The 10000-nt window shown below is 37.0% G+C and overlaps 1 protein-coding gene across 1 annotated transcript in view; it reads left to right on the top strand.

Annotated features, from left to right (window-relative positions):
* LOC137630364 (uncharacterized) overlaps positions 1–10000 on the top strand; it is a 59130-nt gene that overhangs the window by 8084 nt on the left and 41046 nt on the right. Inside the window, exons 2-4 of the mRNA XM_068361795.1 lie at positions 4111–4287; positions 4996–5369; positions 9202–9356. Coding sequence (XP_068217896.1) covers positions 4111–4287; positions 4996–5369; positions 9202–9356 — 706 coding nt within the window. The remainder of the gene's footprint in view (positions 1–4110; positions 4288–4995; positions 5370–9201; positions 9357–10000) is intronic.

Here is a 10000-nt window from a genome sequence, read left to right as displayed (position 1 = left end):
GGGGGGGGGGGGGCAAGCATGGGGCAAGGTCATATTTGAAGGGGGCAGCCCTATGCGAGTCTGTAAGCCAGCAGTTCTGAGACTGAGCATCCAGAATAGTCATTTTGACCTTACAGGAAAATCACATGTACCAGTTGAAAGACTTAAGTTCAGCCTCATTACAGTTACACGATTTTCTATGGGGGAGAGGGATAATCATATGGTCAACCCCACTCATCTTGTGTAGGGGGCACCCTCCCTTGACATAAAACTATGCAGTTTGAACTTTAATTCTTCTCTGTGGTACCTTGAGTTTCAGTTTCGAGAACAAGTTTGAATGCACTCGGCATGATGATAGTCCAGTAATAACACTATACTGAATTTAGTTGCAAAAGCACAGCTCATTTATTACTGTTCCAGTAGACCTGCACATCTTACAAAGCAGTAGAAATACAATGCAACTGCACAGTTTTTGTCACTTTTTTCCACAGAATTTGCAATAGGATTTAAGTTTCAATTGTACAATTTTCAGAAGCACTGTTTTACATGTATTTTTTCCCACATTAACTGTTTTTATTCAATTAGTAAGAAATAAGTGTAAATTATTGTACGATTTCTGACTTCATCTAGTTTGTATAAGATAACACTTCATCTAGTTTGTATAAGATAACACATTTAGATGTCAGTGTTGAGAGCTCTGTACAACTTACAGACTTAGATCGCATAATATAGATGTTCAATCATTTCAGTAGAGATATTGAAACAAACGACATGAAAACTTTAAATTCTGAGAGGGGGGGGGGGGGGGGGGGCAAGAAGACCCTTCTCAAGGGGGGGGGGCAAGATTTTCCACAGGGGGGGCAAGTGCCCCCCTTTGCCCCCCCCCCCCCTTGGTTACAGCATTGTGAAGAGCCTGTTGTCCCTTTGAATGTGAATCTAGTCAACATAATTGATAGGTGTATCCCTTCTCATGTGCTAAGGCACCGAGTGAAGGACAAACCGTGGTTCAATAATGATTGTAGACGTGCTTATTTGGAGAAGCAGAAGGCCTATCATCTTTGGAAGGGTAACAGATCAGATTTGACCTGCTTAGAGAGTTTATGCCTCAACTGAAAAGGAGTACAATTTAACCATTAAAGAAACCCTTTCTGGTACAACTCAGGAACATAAATGGTGGTCTACCCTTAAATCTGCACTCTTAGGTGTAGATGCAAAAGTTCCTCCTTTACTTAAACCATATGGCTCAGTCACTCACTGTCCAAAGGAAAAGGCAACCCTCTTGGCTGATGTTTTTGACAGTAAACAGAGAAATTAAAAACTTGAGCCTCCTCATTCCTATTTTCCTAAGGCTAAACTAACTAGTTTAGCTTTTCGATCTCGTGAAATTAAAGCTCTGTTGATGGACCTTGATGCTTATGGAGGTGTAGACCCTTTGTTTTTTTATAAAGACAGCAGATTTCTTAGCTCCAAAGTTATCTGTTATATTGCAAAAGTTAGCAAGCAGAGAAGCTTTTAGCACTTGTTGGAGAATTGGTAATGTTACCCCTCTATGTAAATGTGTTTGTGGTAGCTCAAGTCCCTCTGATTACCTCCCAATTTCCATAACTCCTATATTATTTAAAATTTTTGAACGTCTTCTGGCAAAACGTCTTAATAGGTTTGCTGAAGGTAATCATCTACTCCCTAGTTTGCAATTTGGTTTTCATAAAGGCCTTGGAGCATGTGATACCCTTCTTACAAACTCCAATGCTGTACAGAAATCCCTTGATTGTGGTCAGGAAGTTCGTATGATTGGTCTTGATTTTAGTGCTGCCTTTGACCGGTTTAATCATGAGGCCCTTGTTTTCAAACTGAAACAGTTGGGAGTGGGTGGGTCGTTTCTTAGCATTATTATTGATTTTTTAGGTAATAGATCTCAAAAAGTTGTTGTTGATGGGCACCATAGTGAGTATAGGAATGTGATATCCGGTGTTCCACAGGGTAGTGTTCTTGGCCCATTACTTTTCATACTATATACACATGACATGTGGTTTGGCCTAGAAAACAAGCTTGTTGCATATGCAGATGATGCTACTCTCTTTGCATCAATTCCATCCCCGGAATGTAGATTTGGGGTTGGTGAATCCCTTAATAGAGATTTAGCTAAAATTAGTGCATGGTGCAAATTATGGGGCATAAAGATGAATCCTAACAAAAAATCAAAGTATGATTGTAAGTAGGCCAAGGACGGTGGCTCCTCAACATCCGGATCTCAGTATTGATAATGTTTCTTTAAATTTGTATGACTCTTTTAAAATTTTGGGTGTGAATCTCGACAGCAAATTTACTTTTGAGAAACACATTAGGTCTGTGTCTTCTTCAATTGCACAAAAAATTGGCTTATTGAGAAAGTCTTTCAAGATTTTCGGGGATCAATCTATTCTGAAGAAGTGTTTTAATTCTTTCATTCTACCTTGTTTCGAGTATTGTTCTCCTGTCTGGTCTTCAACTGCTGATTCTCATTTTAATTTGTTGGACAGAAACTTACGGTCTATTAAATTTCTTATTCCTGATCTAGATATTAATCTTTGGCACCGTCGTTCAACTAGTTCATTATGCATGTTGCATAAGATTTTTCATAACTCTGACCATCCTTTACTTTCAGTTCCCCCTGGACAATTCTATCCTGTTCATAATACTAGGCAGGCAGTTAATTCTAATAGCCACGCCTTCTCCATCATGAGGTCCAATACTACACAGTATTCTAGAAGTTTTATTCCAGCTGTTCCCAAGTTGTGGAATGATCTTCCTAATCGGGTAGTTGAATCAGTAGAACTTCAAAAGTTCAAAGTTGGAGCAAATGTTTTCATGTTGACCAAGCTGACACGAGTTTTTATAGTTTATATATGACATGTCTATTTTGACGTTGTTACTGTTTTTAGAATGAGTTATTGTTAATTTGTTCTAATCATTTATTTATTTCCTTATTTCCTTTCCTCACTTTGCTATTTTTCCCTATTGGAGCCCTTGGGCTTATAGCATGTTGCTTTTCCAACTACGGTTGTAGCTTGGCTAATAATAATAATAATAATAATAATAATGATAATAATAATAATAATAATAATTTTATAGGTGAATCTAGATTTGAGAAAAGAAAAAAAAAACGTTTTATTTTAAAGATGTTAAGAGAAGATGCTTGGTAGAAGAGGATTCTTTTGGTATAAGGATTAGAAAAAAATGCACCAGAAAACCGGTACAGCTTGTTGTTGTTAGACAGTCAGCCATAGCCCCCAAGATAAGCTTATTATTACAATAATAAGAACGCGCTAAGAAGCTTTGCAACTATCCATAAAATGATAGAGTGGCCGCAAAATTATTTTGCGGAGTGAGCAATTAGGAACCAGGGACCAGGGCCTCTTAATGTAGAGATAACCGTGAGAAAAGAGAAGAAATGTGCTTGGGAACGTTAACCCCAAAGCTATACATCAAATATTTAATAATTGTCTTTCTTCATAAAAAACTAAAGGTAGAAACATCGTAATAGCAAACGGTACATAAGTTACATATATAACTTGCTAACCAAGGCATAATAGATGCCATCGAAACACCTGATACGAACCCAGTAATGCAACACAATGTTAATCAAGTTTGTCTGGGAATGGCTGTAACAAATAAGCATCTGAGAATAAAAAAGTAGCGATGAAATAATCGCATATTGGGAAAAATGAGACAATAAGAGATCACGCTGAATTATCTACTTTCTTCTTAAAGATGTCATCTTGATCTGTTTTGAAAACTATATCACTCATACAAGGATAAAATCTGTCAGATAGGAGTACATTTTATGCAGTATGCTGAATACCTTATATCTTAGAAGCAACTAATTGTGTAACCTTAGAGGTTCAAAGTATCATATAATTTTATGGTGTATCAATATAAACATTTTATCAACTTACCTACTTATTTGTCAGACCTGGCATATTATTTCATGATTAATGTGGTAAAGAGGTTCAAACTAAAAATGTTGGCACCAGTAAAATATGTATCATCAGACTTTGTTATCAACATGGTCATGCATGTACTGTACAATCTGAATCACCACGCATGTATTCTTATAAAACAGTTATTGTATCGACTAGTCTACATTTCCAGAAGGCGAAAACCAATCATATGGGGGAGGTCTTCACCCCAGAGACATCAAAAAGATTTCAGATCTTTCAAGCAACCCAGAATCTGCAGCTTTCGCCAAAGAGAGGAACAAGACATTTCTAACAACATTGGTTCAGAGTAATGAATCAGGAAGGATTTCACAACTGCCTCTTACGTTAGGTACGTCATGTCTGATAAGAAAGATGCCCATTTTCAGACATGCAATGTTTAGTTTAATAGCAATTTCTATATTGTTTACTTTATGTAGAGTCCAGCAACATATTGACCGTTTACTTTAATCCATTAGATAAAATGCTACCGATTATGGCGCAAAGTCAATTGGTTCATTCGAAGAAGCTTGGTTTAATTTTTGTGCAACCTTTATAATGTGTAACGAATGAATATGTGATTCAGAGTAGGATAATTTGACCTGAGCTGAGAGTCCATTTAAAAAAATGCAGATACTCATAGATAAATCAAGTTTTAATGATCTTCCAAGATTTTCATACAGCATACCACGAATGACCTACATATTTATGATCCGAAGATAATTCGGTGATTGATTATCGTTAAGATATATATTTGTGCCATCTTTGGCGTTTCTTTTACAAAATCTGAAATGATTCAAACGACTGTTTAGACGCCCTTTAACTTCTTCTGATTCAAACGACTATTAAGACACTCTTTAACTTCTGCAAAGTTTCAAACAAATGTTTAGACACCTCTTAAGTTCTGTAATGATTCAAACGACTGTTTAAACACCTCTTAACTTCTGCAATGATTCAAGGTATTATTTAGACACCTCTTAACTTCTGCTAAAAGTGACTATTTAGAACCTGTCCACCACCCCCTCTCTCTCTCTCTCTCTCTCCCTTTCTAATCTTCCAGATACAGATGAGGCCGTTCAAGGAGAGGGTAGAGAAAATGGAAAGAAATCTCTTAGTGGAAGGAGATCAAACGAGGCCACAAACGGAGCGTTTGGGGATATAGAAAATAACAAGGATAACCAAGGTGTAAATGATGGAGGAAAAAAGACAAGAAACAGAAGAAATGTTGGTGGAACAGGACCTGGTATGGATGGTTACAGTAAAGATGATGGTACCTCTGGGGAAAGAGGAAGAAGACGTCCTGCTCCATCCGATCAACAAAAGCTGTACAATGATCTCTTCAGAAACTACAACAAACACATCAGACCCGTCATCCATCATGAAGAAGTCATTAAAGTGCAGTTTGAAATCGCCCTCTTCAATGTACTCTCACTGGTAAATGTATCAACGATGGAGATAATTTTCTTAAATAAAAAAAATCTTAAAAATTTTCTTTTGTCATGAATAGATGACCAGCTCTCCTTTGTGTTATTTTAGCGTGGGTGTTGAATGACACTGCAAGAAAAAGGCAGAATGTGTTTAGATGAATAGTTTATGTAGTACACGTTGAAAGGATATAGTATGTAAAAGTGATAAAGAAGGCTGAGTTAGTTGAAGGATAGTGCATTATTGTCAGATGATATGGTCATACAGAAAGAATAGGAGAGGTTGGGTTGCTAAAAGGGTTTATAACTCAGAACGTCTATAATTTGAAACTGCTAAGAAGGTGAAAGTGGTATATAAAGGCTTAGAAAACACTGGGCATATGGCATGAAAAAGGTACGGGAGAAAAATGATTGACAAAGATAGTGTACATGGCCTTGATGAATTGCTGGAGAGCCTTCCATGAGAGTGAGTGAAGTATCTACTCATGTAGCAATTATCTTTAAATGTTATAGGTGTCAAGTTTTAGATATTAATTTCATCAGAGATACGCATCAGCATGTCGGCTCAGCCTACCCAGAAAACTACTTAAACTTACATTCCTAACCTCCCCAGAAAACTACTCAAACTTGCATTCCCAACCTCCCCAGAAAATTACTTAAACTTACATTCCCAACCTCCCCAGGCAACTACTTGAACTTACTTTCTCAACCTCTCCAGAAAATAACTTAAATTTACATTCCCAACCTCCCTATAAAACAGCAGAAACTTAGATCTCCAGCCTCCCCAGAAAACTAATTATTTTTATATTCCCCAACCTCCCAAAAAATGACTTAAACTTACATTCCTAACCTCCATAGAAAACTACTTGAACTTACATTCCTAAACTACCCAGAAAACTACTTAAACGTACACTACCAACCTCACAAAAAACTACATAATCTTACATTTAAAAACTCCTCAGAAAAATAATTAAACTTACATTCCCAACTTCCCTAGAAAAACTACTAAAACTTACATTCTAAACCTACCCAGAAAACTTGAACTTACATTCGCAACTTCCCTAGAAAACTACTTAAATGTACATCCCAAACCTACCTTAAAAACTACTCAAACTTATATTCACAACCTCCCCAGAAAACTACTTAAACTTAAATTCCCAGCCTCCCCAGAAAATAATTACACTTACATTCCCAGCCTCCCCAGATAACTACTTAATCTTACATTCCCAACCTCACCAGGAAACTAGTTAACTTACATTTCCAACATCCCCAGAAAACTACTTAAACTTACATTCCCATCCTCCCAGAAAATACTTAATCTTACATTCCGAACATCCCCAGAAAACTGAAACCTACATTCACAACTTCCCTAGAAAACTACTTAAACGTACATACTAACTTCCTTAGAAAAATACTTAAATCTACATTCCAAAACCTCCCAAAACAATTAATTGAACTTACATTCCCAACCTACTCAGAAAACTACTCAACCTCCCATTCCCAACCCCACCAGGAAACTACTTGAACTTACATTTCCAACATCCCCAGAAAACTACTTAAACTTACATTCCCATCCTCCCAGAAAATACTTAATCTTATATTCCGAACATCCCCAGAAAACTGAAACTTACATTCACAACTTCCATAGAAAACTACTTAAACGTACATACTAACTTCCTTAGAAAATTACTTAAATCTACATTCCTAAACCTCCGAAAACAACTTATTAAACTTGCATTCCCAACCTCCCCAGAAAACCTCTTAAACTTACATTCCCGACCTCCCCAGAAAACTATTTAAACTTATATTCCCAATCTCTCCAGAAAACTACTTAAACTAGCATTCCCAACCTCCCCAGAACTTCCATTCCCAACCTCTATAGAAAACTACTAAACCTTACATTCCCAACCTCCACAGAAAACTACTTAAAATTCTACTCCCAACCTTCACAGAAAACTACTTAAACTTACATTCCCAACCTCCCTAGAAGACCACACACCTTACAGTCACAACGTCCCCAGAAACTACTTAAACTTAGATTACAAACCTCCACAGACACTGCTTAAACTAACATTCCCAACCTCCCAGGGAAACTACTTAAGCTTACATTCCGAACCTCCCTAGAAAACTACTTAACTATACATCCCCAACCTCCCCAGAAAACTTAAACTAAAATTTGCAACTTTCCTAGAAAAGTACTTGAACGTACATCCCTAACCTCTTTGGGAAACTATTTAAACTTACATTCCCAACCTCTATAGAAAACTACCTAACCTTACATTCCCAACCTCCTAAAGAAAACTACTTAAACTTACACTTCCAACCTCCCCAAAAAACTACTTGACCATTCATTACCAACCTCAAAGAAAACTACTTAAATTACATCCTCAACATCCCCAGAAAACTACTCTAACTTACAGCCCCAACCTCCCTAGAAAACTTCCTGAACTTGCATTCCAATCTCCCCAGAAGACTACTTGACCTTACATTCCCAACCTCCCCGAAAAACCACTTAAACTTACATTCCTAACCTCCCCAGAAAACTACTTAAACTGACATTCCTAACCTCCCCAGAAAACTACTTAAACTTACATTCCTAACCTCCCCAGAAAACTACTTATACTCACATTCTCAACCTCCCCAGAAAACTACTCAAATTTACATCCTCAACTTCCCTAGAAAACTAACTGAACTTGCATTCCCAAGCTCCCCAAAAAACTATTTACGCTTACTTTCCTAACAACCCCAGACAACTACTTAAACTTACATCCCCAACCTCCGTAGAGACCTACTTAAATTTATATCCTAAACATCCCCCAAAAACTACTCCAACTTACATCCCCAACTTCCTTGGAAATCTACTCTAACTTTCATCCTCATATTCCCTAGAAAACTACTTAAACTTACATCCCCAACATCCCTAGAAAACTACTTTAACTTACATCCACAACTTCACTAGAAAATTACCTGAACTTGCATTCCCAATCTCCCCACAAAGGTAATTAAACTTACATTCCAAACAAGCCCAGAAAACTACTTAAACTTACGGTGGGACTCGCCCTGTCCCCCTTGTAAATGCGATTATAGCACTTTACCACTGTACTGCCTAGTCAACGTTGTTATCTACTTTTGTGACAAATCTTTGTGTTAATAATTCAAATAAGACGAAGGTTGCTAAACCTAACATATCGGAGAAAAAATGGTTGCAAAGGCTGTTCATCGTGTACAGTATTTTAGGTTCTAATATGGATAGAATAAAGAACAAATTATCTAAACAAAATTAGGTATTTGCTGATAATACTGGTACGGGTCGATGTAGTTTAATGTTCTTCATGGTTGCTCTCTCTCTCTCTCTCTCTCTCTCTCTCTCTCTCTCTCTCTCTCTCTCTCTCTCTCTCTCTCTCTCTCTATATATATATATATATATATATATATATATATGTGTGTGTGTGTGTGTAAAAATCACAGGGAAACGTGATGCTCATATGCCAAAAGAACCTCTTGGAAAATGAAAATAGGGAACAAGATTAAATCTTGACAAGTTTCGTAATACTTCTCCAGTCTTCTGAAAAAGTATCACGAAACTAATCAGGGCTTAATCTTATATTCCCTACTTTTATTTTCCATGTGGTTCTGTTGGCATATATATATATACATATATATATATATATATATATATATATGTGTGTGTGTGTGTGTGTGTGTGTATGCAACCGACTAATTACCAGGTAAATAACGCGTCGGTTAAGCTAATGGATGCCGAGTATCTACCAGACATAACTAGACCAAGTCCTCTATTTGTTAACTCTAATCTTTACCTCCTCCATATATAATCACCAAAGGATACGAAGAATGGTGTGATGATTACAAACACTGAAGTGATCACGAAATGGTACGACCCTTATCTGCAATGGGACCCAGATGACTACAATCAGACGACGAGCCTCTTAGTAATGTATGATGACGTTTGGCACCCGGATATCATTTTGTTTAATACGTGAGTAGGCAAGTTCTGTTAATTGTTCCACCAAGGTTAGGGATTACACAACCAAGTCCTAATCAATAATGGTATGATCTTGTCAGAATTTTTTTTTTCTTTAACATTTTTCTGTTGCTCGACACTTACATACTCGGTTAGTAAAGAATATTTGGCTGTCTGTCTATAGACTAGCATTAATGACCGCCATCAAATTACAGGTAACGCCAGGGATTCTCAGAAGCCAATTTAGCTTAGCAATCTTGTTATGGTTTATGACATGTCAAATACATTATGCGTAGGACATCGTCGCCTTTTGGATTTTCTGTCGATTTTAATACTTATCTTATTTCCAGTGTTGCCATTTGTTTTACCGTTCACTATGAATAAATTCAGGCGTACAGTCCTCGCATACACTTGAATACACTATTAACCGATATCATCACTTGAAAATCCAAGCATAGTGTTCCTCAGGGTAGTGTTCTTTGCCCATTACTTTTCATTCTATGTACACATGACATGTGGTTTGGCCTAGAAAACAAGCTCGTTGCATATGCAGATGATGCTACTCTCTTTGCATCAATTCCATCTCTTGAATGTAGATATAGGGTTGCTGTGCTGGATCCCTTAATAGAGATCTAGCTAAAATTAGTGCATGGTGCAAA

Source organism: Palaemon carinicauda, chromosome 38, assembly GCF_036898095.1.
Source record: "Palaemon carinicauda isolate YSFRI2023 chromosome 38, ASM3689809v2, whole genome shotgun sequence".
NCBI classification, from domain to species: domain Eukaryota; kingdom Metazoa; phylum Arthropoda; class Malacostraca; order Decapoda; family Palaemonidae; genus Palaemon; species Palaemon carinicauda.
Note: the sequence above shows the minus strand (reverse complement) of the source record. Positions and strands in the feature narration are given on the sequence as shown.